General features: G+C 45.9%; 1 protein-coding gene and 2 long non-coding RNA genes across 9 annotated transcripts in view; 2 read left to right on the forward strand and 1 right to left on the reverse strand.

Annotated features, from left to right (window-relative positions):
- The first annotated feature begins 890 nt into the window (after positions 1 to 890).
- LOC309346183 lies at positions 891 to 8,015 on the forward strand. 2 transcript variants are annotated; one of them, XR_014158428.1, is made up of 5 exons: positions 891 to 1,149; positions 2,606 to 2,977; positions 5,827 to 5,956; positions 7,598 to 7,703; positions 7,929 to 8,015. It is a non-coding gene; the product is annotated as an uncharacterized lncRNA (long non-coding RNA). The 2 variants fall into 2 exon arrangements; XR_014158429.1 differs by having other exon boundaries at positions 892 to 1,149; positions 7,598 to 8,009.
- A 3,032-nt stretch (positions 8,016 to 11,047) lies between these two features.
- Positions 11,048 to 22,151, reverse strand: part of LOC309345987 (cell adhesion molecule CEACAM20-like) — a 188,980-nt gene continuing 177,876 nt past the window's right edge. For 2 of the 6 annotated variants that reach the window (XM_081869542.1, XM_081869538.1), the window contains 7 exons: positions 20,805 to 20,924; positions 20,043 to 20,315; positions 17,308 to 17,412; positions 15,972 to 16,087; positions 14,467 to 14,508; positions 11,858 to 11,901; positions 11,048 to 11,336 (listed from right to left, as the gene is read on the reverse strand). In XM_081869542.1, coding sequence (XP_081725668.1) covers positions 11,333 to 11,336; positions 11,858 to 11,901; positions 14,467 to 14,508; positions 15,972 to 16,087; positions 17,308 to 17,412; positions 20,043 to 20,315; positions 20,805 to 20,895 — 675 coding nt within the window. In that variant the 5' untranslated portion in view covers positions 20,896 to 20,924 and the 3' untranslated portion in view covers positions 11,048 to 11,332. Of the gene's footprint in view, positions 11,337 to 11,857; positions 11,902 to 13,930; positions 13,973 to 14,466; positions 14,509 to 15,971; positions 16,088 to 17,307; positions 17,413 to 20,042; positions 20,316 to 20,804; positions 20,925 to 21,181; positions 21,789 to 22,151 lie in introns of those variants that run through there. The other 4 variants (XM_081869541.1, XM_081869540.1, XM_081869539.1 and 1 more) reach the window with 4 other exon arrangements.
- On the forward strand, positions 20,661 to 21,077 carry LOC309346304. The gene is made up of 2 exons (XR_014158586.1): positions 20,661 to 20,760; positions 20,890 to 21,077. It is a non-coding gene; the product is annotated as an uncharacterized lncRNA (long non-coding RNA).

Below are 22,151 nucleotides of genomic sequence, written 5' to 3' on the forward strand. Positions count from 1 at the left end.
ACCTTTCTCAGAGTCCAAAAATATGCAGTCATCCACTCAGCAGCTGGGCCCATAACCAAAGATGTTGGCTATTTGCAGTATGGTAGCGCTGCAGAGAGCTTGCTGGGGAGACCATGCATTAAAAAGAAAGGGACTCAAAAATAACTTAAACAAGGTTTTAATTACAAAAACAAAAACTCCTTATACACTAAATACATTAACAACAAACCAGACCCAACCACCAACCCATCCCCCAGGGTAATGGGAGAGCTAGGTGCTGCTCCTTATATACTACACGCAAATGCTGACACACCTTAATCAATGCAACTCAGCAGCACCTGCTATGTTTCACAGCTGTAAAACTGGGTCTCGTTTACTTGCTCTGGCCCTTGCTCTGGCCCCTTAAAGACATACACATTAGGTGGAACAATGATGAACCTTTACATTTAAAGAAACCATTCAACACTTTGGACCTCTCAAGGAGGAGGCACATGAAGGAGGACCTTGGAAGATGATCTCAGGGTCTGGGTAGGTTCGTATGGAAAGAGGTGGTCCTTGAGGTATTGCAGTCCTGGGTTGTTTAAGGCTTTATAGGTCAAAACCAGCACTTTGTTTTGGACCCAGAAGCTAATTGGTAGCCAGTGCAGTCGAGCCAGGATCAGTGTATTTAGGCACTTGGTTATAGTCTGCTACACATCTTTGGAAACCAATAAATATGAGTTTTTAAAAAGTCTGTTCATCATTTATGCTCATTATAAACCCTGCCAGCTCTCTGTGGTTTAAACCCTGGACTGATGCGCCTTTCTCAGATGGGCCCCCCAAATGGGGTCATCCCCACCCAACTCACCAAGGCTCACACTCCAGCTTTATGACCTCCTATGGTTACCTGGGAGCTAACAGGTGAGGGAGGCTGCAGTGAGGTATCCTAGGCTAAATCTGGGGAGATCTTGCAGGGGTGGGGAACAGGTGGCCTAGGCTGGGTGGTCCTGGGCATCTGTGGTTACGGACAGGGGAGGAACCCATGTCTATGGCTGGGCACAAAATCATCCTCCTAGGATGCCCCAAGTGCTCTCACCTACAAGAGTGGCACCAACACCATGCAGAGAGCCCACCCAGTAGCTGGGGCCCCCTCTGGCCATGGAAGACCTTGGCCAATGCTGCTTCTAGCAGGTGAGAGACTGTGGCATATTGCACCAATCCTGACACGACTGCACTGGCTGCCAGTTAGTTTCCAGGCCCAATTCAAATGTAAAGGCTCAGGACCTCAATACCTCAAGAACTGCCTCTCCCCATATGAACTGACCATCCTTTGAGGTCCTCCTTCGTGTGCCTCACAAACAGAGCCGGATTTAGGTTTGAATGGGCCTTAACAACTGAAGGTAATGGGACCCTTTAAATGTCTAGCTGTCCTTTGTCAACAACAAATTGTCGCTGTTTTTTGTGTGTTGAATATATACTATACGGTAATTTATGGACCTGAGAAGGAGGTGGGATGTTTTAAATATATTTCTCTCCCCCCCCTTTGGTTTTAATGTCTTTATGTGGGGAGTTTGGTTCGTATGTTACTTTAATTGTATGTTACTTTGGGCTGCACTGGGCAAGATAAAGCTACTAAGAAATGTAATAAATCATAATACAGTGGTGCCTCGCAAGACGAAATTAATCCATTCCGTGAGGCTCTTCGTCTAGCGGTTTTTTCGTCTTGTGAAGCAAGCCCATTGACAGCTTAGCGGATTAGCGCTATTAGCGGTTTAGCGGCTTTTAGCGATCAGCTGTTAAGCGGCTTATCAGCGGATCAGCTGATAAGCGGCTTAGTGGCTTGGGGAAAGGGGGAAAAGGGGGGGGACCGCAGGAACTCGCAAGACATTTTCGTCTTGCGAAGCAAGCCCATAGGCAAATTCGTTTTGCGAAGCGCCTCCAAAACGGAAAACCCTTTCGTCTAGCGGGTTTTCCGTCTTGCGAGGCGTTCGTCTTGCGGGGCACCACTGTAATAATAACACTGTGTTTTAATTTGTTGGAAGCTGCCCATAGTGGTTGGGGTAACCCGATCAGATGGGCGGCATAATAATAATAATAATAATAATAATAATAATAATAATATACTGTTAAAGAAGTCTCCTAGCAACAAACTACAGTCCCCAGAGTTCTTTGCAGTGCTATGGTGCTGCTTTAAGTGCAGATGGAGCACAGGGTTTTCAGAAAACCCCTTCCCCAGTTGGCAACAGGATTCAGGGCTGGGGTCTAAAACTCTGGCTTGGGCAGGGAGTCTGTTCTTAAGGCACTTGCAATGAGCTCTGCTGCAGCCTCAATATAAGTCATGCCTCCCAAATTTTCTCCCTTTTTCTCCAAGGCATAACACTGAAAAACCCTCTTGATTCTTGCTCTATAACGGAAGCATGTTTTTAGCTGTTATTGGTTTCAGAACATTTCAAACCGTAGCTGATTCCGAATTTCCAGAATGTTGCGATCTGCTTGCTTTTTTGTTTCAAAACTGCACAGGGCAGGAATTCGATAAATGAATTCGATAAATACATCGCAAGCGCTGATGTCTCTGGTTTGCTGCCGACCTCTTCCTTGAACTTAACTTTTGCTTATTTCCCCTTCCGCCCAACCCCTGCTCTTCTAGCCCACATTCTGAATTCGTGCTTTGCACTGGTGCAAGCTGAGAACATTAGAATTCCCATCGTCTTGGATCCGTGGCGCCCAACACTGGGAAATGATGTAACACTGGTCCCAGTCAGTAGCATGGAGAGGGTCTCATTCTGCGGCTGGTTCCGAGGGAAAATATCAGAGGCAAGTAATATTGTGACCTACCAACCTCAGCCAGTCTCCATATTCAATATCAGCTGGGCCTACACTGGGCGGGTGGAAATCAATCCACATTGCTCCCTGCACATCACTAATTTAACCCTCCTAGACAGCGGCTACTACATGCTACAAAAGAAAAAAGTTCTGCCAGACTCATCCGAAGTGGGGAGGATATACCTGGCGGTCAAAGGTGAGTATATTTCTCGGTTTCTCATTTTTCCAGTCTTAGGTGCAGTTCTTCACATTTTTACACCAGTTTGCAATTTATTTATTTATTTTTTAAAAGGTCATCATGACAATTCATCAGCATTTGAATGGAAACTCTCCATATATATATATATATATATATATATATATATATATATATATATGCAATTGTGACTTTTTTTGGAAGGCAATTTCCCTAAATATAGTGCGCTTCGGCAAAATATTTTCACCAATGTATGTACTTTTATGCACACTTTGACCTAGTACAGTGGTACCTTGGTTAACAATCATAATCCTTTCCAGAGGTCCAGTTGTAAACCAAAACAGGTTGTAACCCAAGGCGCGCTTTCGCCAATGCCCCCCGCCCCCCAAAATTGGTTGTAATCCAAAAAAAGGGACTCGCACTTCCGGGTTTGATGTGGTTGTAATCCAAAATGGTTGTAACCCAAAGCTGTAGCAAACCAAGCTACCACTGTATAGGTTTTTCTGTACAAAACCCTTGGCTAGTGAACTGCTGTGCAAAATTCAGAGCAGCACATTTGCAGAGCTGTGTTTCAGTTCTTGCCAGGGCCAGTCCAAGGCATTTTGGCACCTGGGGTGAACCACAAAATGGCGTCCCTTTTCCCTGCCAGGGAAGAAGGGGTGAACATGAAGGAACAAGGGGGGAGTAAAGATCTACATCAGGACTGCTGCCCCTATGGATCCTGCCGCCTGAGGCAGTCTTCTCACCTTGCTTCATGGATGGTCCAGCCCTCATATAGTGGTACCTCAGGTTAAGAATTTAATTCATTCTGGAGGTCCATTCTTAACCTGAAACTGTTCTTTTTTAAAAAAAATATTTATTAAGGTTTTGCACAACAAAACAAACATCACAATCAGGAAAAACAAAAAGAAAAGACAATCAAAAACAACACAGTTTAACAATGAAAGAAAGAAAAAAAGAGAGGTAATCAAAAAAAACAAAAAACAGAGAAAAGATTATTTCTTACTTACTATCTTTATAACCCTCTTTCCTGACTTCCTCACATCTCCCTTTTCTGTGTTCCCCTTTACACAATCAAATTCAGCAATTCCCTACCCTCTTTCCAATCTTATTCAATATTATACATTTCAACCTATTATGCCTTTAGTTTCCTTTCCTTTTAAAACCATTTATCACATGTTCTTTATAACTTAATCCTTTATATCATTTGTTTAATCTTGACATAATAATACTCTGGTCTTACCCCTTTTTTTCTTCAAAGCATTTTTACATATTTCTTTTTACCATGTCACTGATGCCCTATTCTCTTTATAACCAACCTCATTTTAACATTCAAACATTTTACAATGCTTTTGGAGATATTCTTTGAACTTCTTCCAGTCCTCTTCCACCGACTCTTCTCCCAGGTCTCGGATTCTGCCAGTCATTTCTGCCAGTTCCATATAGTCAATCACTTGCATCTGCCATTCTTCCAGGGTGGGCAAATCTTGTGTCTTCCAATACTTTGCAATCTTGCTGCAGTTGTTGCATACATAAAGAATGTTCTGTCTTTCTTTGGCACCAATTGGCCGACAATGCCCAAAAGGAAGGCCTCTGGTTTCTTAGGAAAGGTAAACTTAAATACCTTTTTTAGTTCATTATAGATCATTTCCCAGAAGGCCTTAACCTTTGGGCATGTAACCTAAAGCGCCTGTAATCTGATGCATCTGTAACCTGAGGTACCCCTGTACTTGTATTATTTTGGAAAATGTGAAAGATGTGGGTTCACCTTTCCTTGTGAACTGAATCAATTTTCTCCCTCACCCTTACCTGTAACTGATGCAGAGGACAGGGATGCTCAGCATATCTGAGGACGAGCTAAGGAAAATAAACAACTATCTGATTTTTAAAAAACACCTGAAGGCAGCCCTTTTTAGGGAAGTTTTTAATGTCTGATGTTTTATCGTGTTTTTAATATTCTGTTGGGAGCTGCCCAGAGTGGCTGAGGAGGCCCAGCCAGATGGACAGAGTATAAGTAATAAATTACTGCTGCTGCTGCTGCGGCTACTATTACACTCATACTTCGGATCCCTAACACCTTGTGAGTCAAATTTTTTGGCTCCCAAATGCTTCCAACCTGGAAGTGAATGTTCCGGTTTGCGAACGTTCTTTGGAACCCGAATGTCCCACCCAGCTTCTGCGGCTTCCAATTGGCTGCAGGAGCTCCTGCAGCCAATCGAAAGCCGCGCCTTGGTTTCCAAACGTTTTGGAAATCAAATGGGCTTCCGGAATGGATTCCGTTCGACTTCCGAGGTACCGCTTGTGGCGATCACACAGGGTCCCTGGACGTTTGACGGTCTATTGATCCCTGTGCCACCACTGTGCTCGCTTCCCCGCTGCCACCAACCCGTTTCTCTCGGCTACACACTGAGTCCAGACAGTTGTTAACATTAAACCAAATAAACAAGTTTATTTTATAAGCATTAACAAGTTTATGGTTTCAGACAATTTTTCTTGTCAGTTTCATAACCTTAGTTTCTTTACCGGCCTATACCTTCCTAATACCTTCTGACTGATTATCTCAACTGTTTAACTGACTCCTCTTAACAGATTCTCTCACTCCCTCACATCAAACTAGCCCAACCCACAGACTTATCCTCCCTCTCCCTTCTCTAACTTCAGACTGACTTCTTAACAACTCTAACTCTAAGTCCTCCCCTTGGGTTCCTATTGGTTATCATTTTACACTTAGTTAACCCTTTCCTTATGACCCAGTATGATGTCACACACCTAGGAGGGCAAACGCCACACCGCTGTACTATTATTCCTATTATATGTACTTTTTTTTTTCTTGCTGCCTGCATGTGGAGATCTGGGAGAGAAAAAGAAGGTGCATATTCCACCTGCCAAAGTCACGGCGGGGCTTGTCGTCGGATGTATTTCGCTGTCCCTGTTCTTGGTAGGCGTCACTACCTACTACACGTTGAGCAAGTATGCAAGGTAAAGCTTGCTTGTTTTTGATTTCATTTTGGTTAAGTATAATATAAGGCAGGTCTGGAACGAGAGGCTGCTTTACGGATGAGCAGGCCAATACACAACCACGCAGGAGAATGAAAGCAACCAGCAAGACAGGCTAAAAATGGAGCCTTTGCCCCAACCCAGAACAACTGGAGACTATATTTAACTCTATTGTTCCCAATTACTATGGGTGTTGTTTATATTCTTTGACCAAAAAGTGAAGGAGGTGTATACAATGTGCTGTCCAATCATCTTAGGCCGGACCCTGCTGTGTAGGGTTTGCTCCTGTCTTATTGGTGGCCCTTTCCTAATATTTCATTTTTCCCGTAATTTTTCGCATCCATGGCATTGTACTTGCATTGTATTGTTTTACTGACTTAATATGCTGTTGTAGCACCCTGCTTGTGGTTAACGCTTAGCTGGAATGAAATATTCAACATAGCAATAGAGAAATTAAAATAATAATTTATTTGCCAGACAAATAAATGATAGGCACAGTGGTATATGGTTACCAAAGCTCTGCCTATGCTCCAGCCCTGATGGCCAGCACTTATATTTCCTCAACCCAGCCCCCTTGCTCCTCCTTTGGCTGCCTCTGTCCAGTCAGCCTGGTTGAAATTCCTATTGGCTGTTTGCTAGAACCAATCATAAAAGATATACCCATTTCCTATTACCTTTTATGGGAGACAAAGAGCTATATTTCCTTCTATCCATAAGTGGCAAACAAGTAGCCATATATCTTACATTTGCCTCAGCAAGGCACCTTAATTACCAGATCACCTTTTGCCCTTGTTGCCCCCCATTCCAAAATAGATGACTAAAACAGATGGCTCATTCTGTCTTACATTTTGTCTTAAAACAGAGATCTTGGGTTCACATTCTCACACACCATCAATGAAATAAGAATCTAACATAAGAATCTAACATTTCTTACTTTCTAAATCCTTTGCATCATTACATTTAAGCCAACAAATCTCATACATTAACATAGATAGCTTCTTAAAGTAAAACCTCTTCAATTTACACCCCCCTTTCCCAGCCAGGTGCTTTTCCCATTATCTCTTGCCCTTAAACCTTAGGAAAATGTGGCTAGTCTCTAATGGGAGGCACATGGTATTATTTTCTGTTAAACAATAAATCCTACTATTTACTAACTCTTAATTAATGTTTTTGCAGTTTGATTGTATTCTGTAATATGTAGGGTCAGTGTAACCTTTGCTCCCAGCCTATAATTCCCTTTTACAACTTTGAGAATTTTGTCTCCTGCTATAAATCAGGGGGGCCCTTGTCCAGGAGGATAAACATCTGCCAAAGTCCTTAGCCAGCTGGTCTTCTGCCTGGCATAAAACATACAAACATTTGCAAATATATCTTTAAGCTCATTTTAAAATACAGGCCTTGATCAGATGCCTCACTGTAAACTGCTTTGGGGTTTTTCTTTAAAATATAAAGCGGTATAGAAATTTTTAAAAATAATAATAATAATTAATAAATTGTATTTCTGTGTTTCGTGGTAAGCCGCCTTTACTCTCAAAGGGGGCATAGGGATGTTTCAAATAATATGAAATAGAACCAGCTTCTCACCCCAGAAATCGTTGTTCCTTTCCCTCTTTCCTTGGGTAGAATTGATCCTGAACAAGCCGATTCAATTCTGATCTGAAGCAAAAGCCAGGATTCCAGAAACATCTGGAAGGCCAAAGATTCTGCACCCCTGCCTTAAATCACAGAGGTTGGTAGTCATGGTTTCCTTCTGAGGGTCCATTTCCACCTCCAGATGTCAACGAGAGCATGGCGACTTCAGTTAGGGGAGCTGTGTGTACAGCAGGAGGAGGTTGGAGCTAGACTTGGCCTTGTGGCACCTAGTGGGTTGGAGATTACCCTTCTAGTCCCAAAGGGAGTAGGATAAGGATCCTTCTGGTTTTCCTTCTCTGATTCTCGACAAGCTCTCTATTAGAGGGGGGGGAAAGCAGAAGAGATCATTGTTCTCCAGTACAGCGGTGGCGTTTGGAGCAGCAACAGCCAACCCCAAAGACTGTATGAGCAGTGGCGTAGCGTGGGGGGTGCAGGGGGGCCCGGCCGCACCGGCCGCAACATCTGGGGGGGCGCGCTCGCTGCCTCCGGAGTCACCAAAGAGCCTCGGGCGCAGGCTGTAGCAGAGCCCCATGTCTCGCGGAACCGACGAGCTGTGCACGCGTCTGGGCTGAAGGCATCGGGCAGGCAGCGGCTCTCAGCGCTCGCCGCCGTCCCCGCGGGTCAGGGCCGCGGAGGGCGCGCCAGGCAGCCCCTCCTCACAGCCCCGCCGCCGCCACTGCTGCTGCAGCTGCTGGGCCATGTTGCATTTTCCTCGCCTCTCTGCCCTCCTCCTCCTCCGGGCAAGCGGCGTCGTTTGGGCGGCAGCGCCAGCGGCAACTCGCCTCAGATCACCTGACACGGACCCACCACCGCCGCCATGGCTACCTTACCGTAAATACCCCAGCCCAAGCAGCAGCAAGAAGAAGCTGGCAGCGGCGGCAGGTTAGGGGTTAGGGGCGCAAATTACTTGCCCTGCCCCGGGTTAGGGGGTGCAAATTACTTGCCTTGCCCCGGGTTAGGGGGCGCAAATTACTTGCCTTGCCCCGGGTGCTGACAACCCACGCTACGCCGCTGTGTATGAGTCACTGCCTTCCCCACAGCAAGAGGAGGAGCTCCATCTATCTGGAAACCGTGAATGAAATAATCGAGGACAGTCGTCTGGCGGCGTCTTGAGCACCAACCCTTACAGCCAACCGGAACCCCAGAGGCAGAAAATAACATCATATATACACCTGTGAAATAAAAGCCTCCAGTGCCTGTTTAGTGGCACCCATTCTCCCTTGTTCCATTAAGTGTTGCGATGGGCAGTGTTGGCTCCAGGGATTTTTGGGGAGGGAGATCCTTGGACAAGATGCCTTCAGATGGCTCCTTGGATTGCTATGATAATATTTATACCCCGCCCATCTGGCTGGGTTTCCCCAGCCACTCTGGGCGGCTCCCAACAAAATATAAAAAATACAATAAAAGATCAGACATTAAAAACTTCCCTAAACAGGGCCGCCTTCAGATGTCTTCTAAAAGTCAGATAGTTATTTATTTCCTAAGCAAGTACAGGCTTGGTGCTCTTTTGCCAACCTCCTGGCAATGTGGTGCAGTGGTTAGAACATTGGACTAGGAGCTTGGGAGGCCAGGGTTCAAATTCCCACTCAGTCATGAAGCTCATTGGGTGACCTCAGACCAGTTAATGTCTCTAATCATCCTTGCCGCGGGATCACATTCATCCAGTGCTTTACCAACTACACTGGCTCCCAGTGGAGTGCAGGGTCAGGTTTAAGGTGCTGGTTTGACCTTTAAAGCCCTATGCGGCCTAGGACCCACGTACCTATGGGACCGCCTCTCCCGGTATGCCCTGTGGAGGACCTTAAGGTCCACAAATGACAACATTTTAGAGGTCCCAAGTCGCAAGGTGGTTAGATTGGTCTCAACTAGGGCCAGGGCCTTTTCAGTACTGGCCCCGACTTGGTGGAACGCTCTGTCACAAGAGACCAGGGCCCTGCAGGATTTGACATCTTTCCACAGGGCCTGCAAGACAGAGCTGTTCCGCCTGGCCTTTGGTTTGGACTCAGTCTGACCCTCATGTTCCTCCCTCCCCCCTTATGGTTTTGATCTATGGGCTACTTTTAAAATGAGGCTACATTTAATTTGCCTTTTAACTTGTATTTTAAATTGGTCCCCCCGCCCCATTATATTTTTACTGTAATTTTATTGGTGTTGGCCGCTCTGAGCCTGGCTCTGGCTGGGGCAGGTGGGGTATAAATAAATATTTATTTTTATCATCATCGTCGTCATCATAATTTATTATTTCTACCCCGCCCATCTGGCTGGGTTTCCCCAGCCACTCTGGGTGGCTTCCAACCAAAAATTAAAAATATATTAAAACATCAGTCATTAAAAACTTCCCTAAACAGGGCTGCCTTCAGGTGTCTTCTAAATGTCATATAGTTGTTTATTTCTTTGACATCTGATGGGAGGGCGTTCCACAGGGCGGGCACCACCACCAAGAAGGCCCTCTGCTTGGTTCTTAGGGCTCATCCATGCTTCTGCTTGTCATGTGCCTAGGAAGCATGGGTCCAAGTGGTCCTCTGGTGTAGTGGTTAAGAGTGGTGGACTCGTAATCTGGTGAACTGGGTTCGATTCCCTGCTCCTCCACATGCAGCTGCTGGGTGACCTTGGGCTAGCCACACTTCTCTGAAGTCTCTCAGCCTCACTCACCTAGCAGAATGTTTGTTGTGGGGAAGGAAGGGAAAAGGAGATGGTTAGCCGCTTTGAGACTCCTTAGGGTAGTGATAAAGTGGGATATCAAATCCAAACTACTACTCTTCTTCTTCTTCTTCTTCTTCTTCTTCTTCTTCTTCTTCTTCTTCTTCTTCTTCTTCTTCTTCTGTTTGCCCCACAACTTGCCCCAAGAAAACCCACTCTTTAGCTCTGAATCGGAACAAATGTCAGTCCCTGGGAAAGCTGATTGACATTTGCTTGGATTCAGCACAAAAGAGGGGGAAGCGGTGGGAAGCCTAGATGAGCCCTCTGCCTAACCTACCTCACAGGGATGTTGTGAGGATAAAATGGGGGGAGGGACCATGTATGCTGCCATCTTGAGCTCCTTGGAGAGGCGGTGGGACACAAATCCAATACATTCTTTACTTGCTTAGACAGGAAGTGTGAACAGCAGTGGCCGAGCCAGGGGCCTAGGTGGGGTCCTAGGTGGGGCCCAGATCTCGGAAAGATCATTTTAAAAAGGAACTAGCTCCAGGTTGACACATCCAGAAAGGAACTAACTTCAGTTCATGCTCGATCCTGTATAAAACTGCCTAGTTCAGTTCACGCTCAGTTCACAGATCAATTCAAGTTTATGGCAGACAATCCTCGGTAATTTAACCCAACTACCCAACGTTCAAATTGTTTCAGGTTGCCGTCAAAAAGAGACATAAGACAGTAGGAAAACAGTGAAATGTGAATTGTTTAATGTATTTTCTCCAACCGTTTTGACAAGCACACAAACAAACAAGCACAAAGAGTCTAATGCGTTTTTCTTTTAAAGTAACACATTGAAGATGAAACCGTTCAGAGTTCTACCTCAGAATGAACTGCAGGGATGCACATTAAGGCCACATTCATGCCATATATTTAAAGCACTATATTCAGAGAAGAGTCTGGGTTTTTAAGGCAGGTATATCAAAGAGGGCCTGGCTGGGGGTCTGCAGCTGACAGGCATCTAGGCAGAAACGTTCAGCTGGGAGAAGCTATCGTAAGTCCTTATTGCTACACAGGAGATGCTGCACTCAGAAATCACCTGGATAAAGAGAGAGAGAGAGAGAGAGAGAGAGAGAGAGAGAGAGAGAGAGAGGGAGAATGAATGTGTGTGAAGGGTGCAGGATCTGGCCCAGAATTTATTTCCAATGCCAAAAACTCAGCGGTGGGATTTGAGGAAATGCACGTGCAGGAAATGTGGGGCTGGGCAGGCAATAAGCTGCAGTGAGCTGCTGTGGGGCAGGGCAGAACTGTGTGTGCCTGGTGCCCCCTAAGTTAGCCTGCTGCCCCCAAGGGGCAGGGAAAGGCATTGCACCTTCACTAAAGTTCACTAGAAGTTAAATTTTCAACTGCTGGTCCAGTCACCTTCTGTATATGGAAAGGTGGCAGGGGCAGGTTTAGGGCTGGGCACTGGGCTCTGGGCCATGGGGGTGCCATCTCAGAACTGGGTAAGTGAGGCCCCGGGCTTTAGGGAGGAGATGTGAGAGCTCTGGCAGAGTCCTAGAGTCCTCCCACCTCCTTCCCAAAGCCAGGAGAAGTCACAGAAACGGAGGGAAGACTTACCCTTCCAGTTCTTGATACACAGCCCCGTCGTCACACACCACCTCCTGAAGACAAAACGTTGAAAGAGTTCAGCTGTGGGTCTGATCTGCCTGCCTTGCACTCTTAACCAATTTTTTGGGGGGAGGGGTGTCCATAGACCACCGTTGCAATCCACACCTGACGCCTAGGTTCATCCCTCTCCTGTTAAAGTGATCTTAAGACAGTAGGCCTAGCCGACCATTCTGCCATAGAATTGGGGCCGGAGCGAGCTGCTGCGTCTCAGAGTACAATCATGAAATCATAGAATTGTACAGTTGGAAGGGACCCCGAGGTTCATCTCAGCTGGAGCATCCCTGACGATTGACCATCCAACCTCAGCTTAAAAAACTCCAGTGAAGGAGAGTGTTAAGTTGTGGGTGAGCATATCAGACGACACAGCGATTCTTCAACAGCTCTTGTTTATTCACAGGCCAGAACAGAACTGAACTGAAGGGTTCTGCCAGCCTGCTTATATAGAGCTCCAGAACAACGTAATTGTAACAACTTTCTTTAACTATCCAATCACTGAACGTCACTTTCGATCCCTTATTTGCATATGTGGACCTGAACTATCGACAGTATCCCCCTGCTGGCCCAGGGTGAGAAGTTCAGTACATAACAGAGAGTTCACAACTCCTGAGGGAGACCATTCCCCTGTCGAACAGCTCTTACTGTCAGAGATTTTTTTTCCACTCAGAATACCCTTCCTTGTAAATTGAATGAATGAATTTTATTATTACGGTCACAGACCAGTTCCGGCTCACTTACAATATCAGGAAAATCATAAAACACAACAGGAACACACTGAATTGCAATTAGGTATAACAGAGACAATTCAGATATAGGTAAAGGTAAAGGGACCCCTGACCATTAGGTCCAGTCGTGGCCGACTCTGGGGTTGCGGCACTCATCTCGCTTTACTGGCCGAGGGAGCCTGCGTACAGCTTCCGGGTCATGTGGCCAGCATGACTAAGCCACTTCTGGCGAACCAGAGCAGCGCACGGAAATGCTGTTTACCTTCCCCCCGGAGCAGTACCTATTTATCTACTTGCACTTTGACGTGCTTTGGAACTGCTAGGTTGGCAGGAGCAGGGACCCAGCAACAGGAGCTCACCCCGTCGCGGGGATTCGAACCGCTGACCTTCTGATCAGCAAGTCCTAGGCTCTGTGGTTTAACCCACAGCGCCACTCACGTTATTCAGATATAGTGGCAGTTAAATATATATATTAAATCTTGATCACTAAAATATAACCTAAAATTGTCATTTAAAACCTTAATCATTTTGGTAGTTCCTTGTAAATTGAAGATATTGGGCCCTACCCTTCAGAGCATGAGAAAACAGCAGCAAGCCAGCCTTTCTCCAGCCTTCTGCTGACCTCTGCAAGGCCGACATCAATCTGTCCGCCAAATTCTGCAACATCTGCAGTTTCCAAACTTTCTTCAATGGCAGCCCGAAATCATATTGCACCGGAGCTGTCCAGTTTAGGACTGTGGTCCAAGAACATTCGCAGGGCACCAGGTGTTTGGGTGGGTAGCAGCGGCAAGACTTGAGTGGGCAATGCTGACTCAAAACGAGGCAGGATCCTGCACAGGGCAGTCAGCGTGGGCAGGATTCTTCCCCCACCCACAGAATGACGGCCAGTTAGGCTCTGAGCCATCCGCTGAGTCATGCAATGAGCAAACCCTGCGTCACAGTGTAGTATGAGTGACAAGCCAGCCTTGCTAAAGGAACATAAAAACAACAACAACACAACCACCGCTATCATAATTATTTGCCTACACAACAGGGCGGCTGCGCAACCTTTGTGCCCCCAAAAGCCACAGACAGCAGTGGGTTTTGTCTCACGTAACGTCTAGCAGACTAGACAGTCCAGAACGGACTCGTGGCTGGCTTGCCAAAAAGAGCGGAAGGCTCTATTTCATTCTTTTTCCCTTGGTCTCTTCCTTCCCGAGTCTAATCTTCACTCTGGAGGTATCAATGGAATCATAAATTGTCAGAAGGGACAATTGTCATTCAGTCCAACCCCCTGCAATGCCGGAAGCTGTACACTTACCTGGTAGATGGTGCTGGGCTTGGCAGGGTTCTCAGGCTTGGTCTGGAACAAAGACAAACAGGAAAGCTTTCTAAGTTGCTGAAGCAATTCTGTGGAGGGCTGGAAGTGCCCCTGCTCTTTTGTCTTTTTTTAAGTCTGAATTTTTGTATGAAGAAACAAAAAACTTCACTCTGGGTTTGTGTGTGGTTTACTTTAACACATAAATGCATTCCCCTCCCCCTGCCCCCAAAAAACACAGAATTAAGTCTTCATACGTATAGAGTGTGTGGGACGCAGGTGGCGCTGTGGGTTAAACCACAGAGCCTAGGACTTGCTGATCAGAAGGTCGGCGGTTTGAATCCCTGCGACGGGGTGAGCTCGATCCCTGCTCGATCCCTGCTCCTGCCAACCTAGCAGTTTGAAAGCACGTCAAAGTGCAAGTAGATAAATAGGTACCGCTCCGGCAGGAAGGTAAACGCCATTTCCGTGCGCTGCTCTGGTTCGCCAGAAGCGGCTTAGTCATGCTGGCCACATGATGCCAGAAGCTGTACACTTACCTGGTAGATGGTGCTGGGCTTGGCAGGGTTCTCAGGCTTGGTCTGGAACAAAGACAAACAGGAAAGCTTTCTAAGTTGCTGAAGCAATTCTGTGGAGGGCTGGAAGTGCCCCTGCTCTTTTGTCTTTTTTTAAGTCTGAATTTTTGTATGAAGAAACAAAAAACTTCACTCTGGGTTTGTGTGTGGTTTACTTTAACACATAAATGCATTCCCCTCCCCCTCCCCCCAAAAAACACAGAATTAAGTCTTCATACATATAGCGTGTGTGGGACGCAGGTGGCGCTGTGGGTTAAACCACAGAGCCTAGGACTTGCTGATCAGAAGGTCGGCGGTTTGAATCCCTGCGACGGGGTGAGCTCCCGTTGTTCGATCCCTGCTCCTGCCAACCTAGCAGTTCGAAAGCACTTCAAAGTGCAAGTAGATAAATAGGTACCGCTCCGGCACAGAGGTAAACGTCCTTTCCGTGCGCTGCTCTGGTTCGCCAGAAGTGGCTTAGTCATGCTGGCCACATGACCCGGAAGCTCCCTCGGCCAATAAAGCGAGATGAGCGCCGCAACCCCAGAGTCGGTCACGACTGGACCTAATGGTCGGGGTCCCTTTACCTTTACACATAGCATGTATGTTTTATCTAATAAATGCCCTTTGGCACACAGTGTTTTTGCTTGAAGAACTGCACAGTATAATTCAGGGTGCAGATATTAGTTCAGGGAGTGCAAACCAGGTTGGTTTGTGCTACAATCAAATGAAACAAAAACCTCTCTCGTCTCTCAGTGCCAAGACGGCCACTGCCCCTAACAGCTGCCATTCCCTGGGTTGTCATGGGGCAGGAGTGGGTGGCTGAGCTCTGGGTTTGAGCAGTGCCAGAGTTACGTATAAGCTAAACAAGCTATAGCTTAGGGCCCCACTCTCTTGGAGGCCCCCCCAAAAAATTAAAGGAAAAAAGAACTGGATGTACATTTCCAAAATATGAGATAAAAAACTAATAAAATAAAACCTACATACAGCAATAGTGTTTTGTGATGATGTAATTCATGGGCCCCGCCTGCTATATAAAGGGCCCCATAACCTTCAATAGATTAAAGGTAAAGGGACCCCTGACCATTAGGTCCAGTCGTGACCGACTCTGGGGTTGCAGTGCTCATCTCGCTTTACTGGCCAAGGGAGCCGGCGTACAGCTTCCGGGTCATGTGGCCAGCATGACTAAGCCGCTTCTGGTGAACCAGAGCAGCGCACGGAAACGCCTTCCCGCTGGAGCGGTGCCTATTTATCTACTTGCACTTTGCCATGCTTTTGAACTGCTAGGTTGGCAGGAGCAGGGACCGAGCAACAGGAGCTCACCCCGTCGCGGGGATTCGAACCGCCGACCTTCTGATCGGCAAGTCCTAGGCTCTGTGGTTAACCCACAGCCCTGGGTTTGAGCCACAAAGTTCAGCACCAGCTGAACCTTTGCTGTGCCAGGGTGAAAGTGGTCATTCTAGCTGCAATGTGTCTCAATCATCACTCACTTCTCTGGCTCTGCTACCAAGCATTTTGGATCGAGAGAAGTCCTTAGGTAAGGATGGGATTGTCGAAATCGGTGGTGGCGGCGGCGGCTGCAGGTTCTTCCTCCGAATGTAGACACCTGGGGACAAGATAAGAATAGAGAAAAGCACCTCTTCTGTCTACTGAGCCAGATTCAAGGTCCTTTTATTTTAGCCCAGCTTGATTACTGAGACAATGTACAGGAGTGTCACTGATCTCTCCTCAAGTTGACAAAGGTCTGATAGACAACAGCAAGAAACCATCTTTGTGCCATTGGCTCAGTTGTACAGTTTCATGTACAGTTTCATGTTCAATTGCTGTAAACCACTCTGATTTTTAAATGAATAAAAGAATAAATGAATATTTTAAATCAATATTTTTTATTCTTCTTATTTAAATTTATATACCGCCCTTCATCCGAGGTAGTTCACAACATAAAATCAGAATATAAAAACACAAAATACATGATAAAGTTAAGAACAGGACAAAACCAACCCCTCCTTCCACAATAGATTTAAAAGGGCATCGGATGTCAATCAGTCAAAGGAACATTGAAGAGGAAAGTTTTCCCTTGGTGTTTAAAGGAACGCAATGATGGGGTCAGGCGAGCCTCCCTGGGGAGAATACTCCACAAGTGGGAAGCCACTGCAGAAAAGGCCCGTTCTCGTGTTGCCACCCTCTGGACATCACGTGGAGGAGGGACACAAAGAAGAATAGTGACGTGTAACTATTTTTTATAAATAAATAAATAAATAATATTTCACAAAGACCAGGGCTTGAAGATTTTTGGTTGATTCACCAATCTATGCTTCCAGGGGCCATAAGAAAGCTGCAGAGATAGCGCACCCCGGAAACGGTCTCTTTCAGCTTCTGCCTTCTGGAAGAAGGTACAGGGTTATAAAGACTAGGACTAGCCGCCCGAGAAACAGTTTCTATCCAAATGCGATTTTGGTTTTAAATGCAGTGTAAGGCAGTCTCTATGGGAGTATATTGTATTTAATTATGGGGTATCAGAGTTTTTAGGGGGCTAACCAGGCTGGGATAGCTGGGATAGCAGGCTTGTTGGTTTTGAATGTCTGATGTAGACGTTTTCAATTTCGTTGTTCTGTATGGGACAATGACAATAAAGATTATTGTATCGTATCATAATGTATCAAGGATGATAGGCTAACTTTGAAGGATAGTTTCACGGACTGCAGATTAGGTAGGTTTGTGTTAAAATACAGAGTAAGCCAAGAGCCCATTTGACATTCCTAACACTCATCCCTTGGAAACAGAACCCAGGAGTCCAAGTCTTCCCAGTTCAAGGGCTTTACTCACAGAAACAGCATAGCAAGGCGCCAACCAAAGTAATCCCAGCCGCCAACCCAAACACGATACCGACAAACACCGTCAGAGGCAGCTGCGGTTGAGCTGAAGAAGTTTCTGGAACAGAAAAGCAAAAGTGGTGTGAACATTCCCCACTTTTTTTTACCCCCAGGATTTTACTTCTTGTTCTCTCACGTATTATTATTATTATTATTATTATTATTATTATTATTATTATTTTCTGTGTGGCTGTTGTGAAAACAGGATGCTGGACTAGATAGGTCTTTGGCCAGACTTTCTCATGTTCTAGCTTTGAGAGGCTAAGCAAGATGTCTCATCGTGCATTCTTTGCCCAATCCCGGCGCATGTGTCAGAAACGGATATCGCAACCCAGCACAGGACACACTGTTTGTCGTCACAAAGGGGAAGCTGCTTTCATATCCTGTGGGCTGCATTCACCCTTTTTTGCTGCTGCAGCAGTACCACCCTGCCAGACTGGCGTGAGGAAACCCTCAAGAGGTTGCTGGACCCAGCAAGCAGGGTCAGCGTTGGAGGGAGTTGCAGTTTCTTCTCTTTTCTAAAAAGTTATTTTTTAATGCAGAAGAAAAACAAAATAAATTGCAGAATCATAGAGCTGGAAGGGTCATCTAGGCCAATTACTCTCCAATGCCCAAAGCTCAGCTGAGGCATCCATGGCAGATGGGCACCCAACCTCTGCTTGAAGACCCCAAGGAAGGAAGGTCCACCACCTCCTGTTCCACTGTCGAACAGCTCAGAACCCCCTTCTCCTTCCTCCCCACACCCCATCCCACAAAAGTATAGAGATTAAAATACAAATGCACGGAAAGTTGTCGTTTTTACCCAATGTGTCCTTCCAAAGGAATTCCCCTGGTAAGAAGGATTGGTTGTTTTTTTGTTTTGGTTTTTTAAATTTGCTCAATTTATTTTAAACCTTGCGTAAAATACAGTATGAAATTCCTAGTGAAAAGATGTATAATTTTAAAATATCAAAATTACACCTTTCATTGCTTTGAGAGGTGACTTGTTCACCATCAAATAAACTCAAATGTATTATCACACATTAAATTTCCTTTTCTTAAAATCACAATTGCAAAAGTACACTAACAGCCAAACTGCCTAGCTTAATATCACAATCATGCAATTGATTTAATACTTAAAGTTGGTCCAAGAATCTAGATAAATTTAAATCAGCAGCTTTTACATTCCTGTACAATCAGCTCTGTTAATCTGTAAAGGCTTAATATATAACATCTGAAACCCTAAAATTTGTAAAAATCAATCTTTAGCTTTATATTGCACTATCAAAATCATATTGGCCTACAGGCAATTATTTACATGTTTTTAAAATAGTTCATTTCTTGAGAATGACAGCCCAAATATTAACAATATATATTAATACTACCGTATTTTTCGTCCTATAGGGCGCACCGGCCCATAGGACGCACCTCGTTTTTTTGGGGGGGGGAATGAATTAAAAAAAATATTTCCCCCCCCCCAGCCGCGGCTGCCGCCCTGAGCCTTGCGGACACTCGCCCGAAGCACGGGGAGTCCTCCGGAGGGCTCCCCGTGCTTCGGGCGGCAGGCTGCCTCCCCAAGCCTCGCGCGCTCGGCGGGACCTCCCGCCGGGCGCGCAAGGCTTGCGGACACTCGCCCGAAGCACGGGGAGTCCTCCGGAAGGCTCCCCGTGCTTCGGGTGGCAAGCTGCCGCCCCAAGCCTCGCGTGCTTGGCGGGACCTTCCGCCAGGCGCGCTAGGCTTGCGGACACTCGCCCGAAGCACGGGGAGCTCTCCGGAGGGCTCCCCGTGCTTCGGGTGGCAGGCTGCTGCCTGCAAGCCTTGTGAGCCCTGGGAACTCCCGCAGGGCTTGCAAGGCTTGCGGATAGCTTCCTGAAGCCTGGAGAGCGAGAGGGGTCGGTGCGCACTGATGCCTCTCGCTCTCCAGGCTTCAGCGAAAGCCTACATTCGCCCCATAGGACGCACACACATTTCCCCTTCATTTTTGGAGGGGAAAAAGTGCGTCCTATGGGGCGAAAAATACGGTATATTTGCTCTACCTTAAAACTGTTGGATTTAAGAAGGATTGGTTGTTAAACCGCTCTGGGAATTGTAGCTCTGGGAGGGAATTTTTTTGGGGGGTCTCCTAACAACTCTCAGCACCCTTAAAAATCTACAACTCCCAGAATTATTTTGACTTTCTCTGGGAAAACCCACTGTTTAGCGCTAATTCAGAACAAATGACAATATGTGCCAAAAAAGACCCAGTTTCTGTTTGTTCCAATTCAGCCATAAACTGTGGGTTTTCCTTGTGGGGGAACGGCAAAGATGAACCCTAAATTGGGCACAGTCACTTCAGTGTAGGGCAGCTGTACATCCGGACTTATCCAGGATTCATCCGTCGAAAATTGCTGAATTTCCCAATGTCTGTAAAAAAATGTCTGGGAACACCCAGGTGTATGGCAACCCCCCATGCCAGAAGTGTTGACTTTGGGGCAAATTTCCTTAGAAATAGCTCAAAAACTTCATTTCCGTGGAGATTTTGCAAAGAAAGCTCGACAACTCCCCCCCCCCCCGAAAAAAAGCTCGACAACTTTTGTGCCCTACTTCAGTGGAACTACTCTGAGGAAAACCTAATTGGATACAACCTAGTGGGATTTAATTCTGAGAAAACATGGTTAGGCTGAACTCAGAATGAAACTCTCTGGCAGGCAGAACAGCCAAGAAAATCACCGTTGTCTCTTTTTATCCTCAAAGATACAGATGCATAGGCTGTGGCATTTGTTTGAGGGTAGAATATGCAGCAGACATAGGTCCCCTCGTTTTTCCAGGAGATTGATTCAATGGTCAGATTGCTGCTTGTCACGTTTGCATCGGTGTTGTTGAAATACCATCTATACTGTGTACCAGGATTCGAATCCGCAGCATGACAGATGAGAGTCAGACTGGAACCCAACAGCTGGCTGATGTTTCCAGAGGGGCTTATTGTGGCAGATTTTGGTCTGTCTACATTAAAAAAGAAAGAAAAAGGAACAGAAATCAACAGTGAGGTCAAGATGAAAGGTGCAATCCCTAAAATAAGGTCTGCTTCAGCGCTTGGGGGTGTGTGTCTTTATTTATAATCCACTTTTCTCCCTCAACAGAACATTTATGTCCTTTTCCCCACCACAGAACTCAAAACCTCGTTCCCAACATCATGTTCTCTCAACGTTCTAGAACATTCTATTCACATTCCAGAACATTCCAGAAACAGGCTTGAGGCCTAGTTATGAGGGGCCAAACTCCATGTGATGTGAAGGATCCACAATGGGACCCCCCACTGTTTTTATTTTCACACTTCAAAGAAGCTGTGTCGGACTCAAACTTTGGCTGAAGCAATGGCACTGGGGTAAGAGAGTCTGGTCCCAACCCTTTTTCCTGAGGATCTAACCCCCCACCCAATAATTAAGTGGTAAGGAAACAAGGGTGGAGGTTGTGATCTCAGTGATCACTGACAAAACTGGGAGATTTGTGATGTTTTCTCTGTGGTGAAGATCCCACTCTGGTCCGTGGCAGAAATCGCCCTCTCTGTTTCTCCCAGGGCCATCGGGACGAAGGAGCTCAGGATGATTGATTCTGCAAGAATAAAATCAAAGTAAATGCAAAATCTTATACTGATGGATCTTTCCCTTTTTGAACCAGCAGTTTTTCCAGTTTTTTCCTCAGAAAGCTCATCTTTCCACTCCAAATCATGCACGACATATCCCTAATAAAGTTGCCCTTTCTTTCTTTCTTTCTTGCAAAGCTCCTGTGTTTTTAACAGCAGTATAACAAGCAGAAATTTAAACTGATGGTTCCCAAGAAGGTGATGCACTAATGGGAAATGCCCCTACCTGTTGAATTTCTACCTGCCCCGTAGCTGTTGAAGGGTTAGGCAGATGACAAGTGCTTTGTCCAGCAACTTATTTCATTAGCACCCTGGATCTCAAATTTTGCACTAAGACATTTCACCTGCAGACACAGGAAATAGCCGGGCAACTATGCACCCGTAAGGTGTAACTCTGTTCCTCATCAGCTGTTGAAGGCTTTCCGGGTGCAATCTGCTGAAACTGGAACTAAACATTTCCCAACATTTGAAACATGCCAAAATGTTGCATTCCTGCTCAAAATTCTAAATGTGAAACTTCAACCACAACTTGTTGTCGTCTCTCGATTAGATTTTGTCAGGTGTCATACATAAACTTCCAGAACACCTGGTATGTTTACTGTTTCACTTCATTTATGATATACTGTTGGTATTAGATAACACCACTGCATGTCAACAACCATATTCTGGCAAAGACAGAAAGCCGACATACTATTCCAGGTCAACCACAAAAACAACAAATACTTGACGAATCTCGGGAACGTTGCGAATATCCACAACATCAAGTGGAAATTCAGCATCAACATTTGCATAAAGGCAGGGAAAGCCATTCATTTCATCTTTGCAAGCTCCTCTGACCACTGTTCTATGGTTCTGACCCGAATTACTGTGGCCAATTCCTTTGCCCATTTGGATCTTCCTTACCTGCAAGAAGAAATATTAACCAAAGCTTTGACCTTGGGCTGGCAAATAGATGTTCCATTGGCTTTCCTCACACTCTCAGAGCTGGAGCAAATGCACCGTTTGTGCAATGTCAAGAGGACTTTCAGGCTGATTTGCAAACCTTACCCTGTTTTTTGACCCCTTGCAAAAAACCTCTCTCCCTAAATCCTCCTCTTTCCCTGCTTCTTCTCCCAAGCAAGAGAAGACTCCACTGTGTGGCTGGCATCTGCTGCATCAGATCCCTGTCTGGGACATTAGCACGCAATGGGGTTTCA

Source organism: Podarcis erhardii, assembly GCF_964252035.2.
Source record: "Podarcis erhardii genome assembly, chromosome: 7".
In the NCBI taxonomy this organism is placed as follows: domain Eukaryota; kingdom Metazoa; phylum Chordata; class Lepidosauria; order Squamata; family Lacertidae; genus Podarcis; species Podarcis erhardii.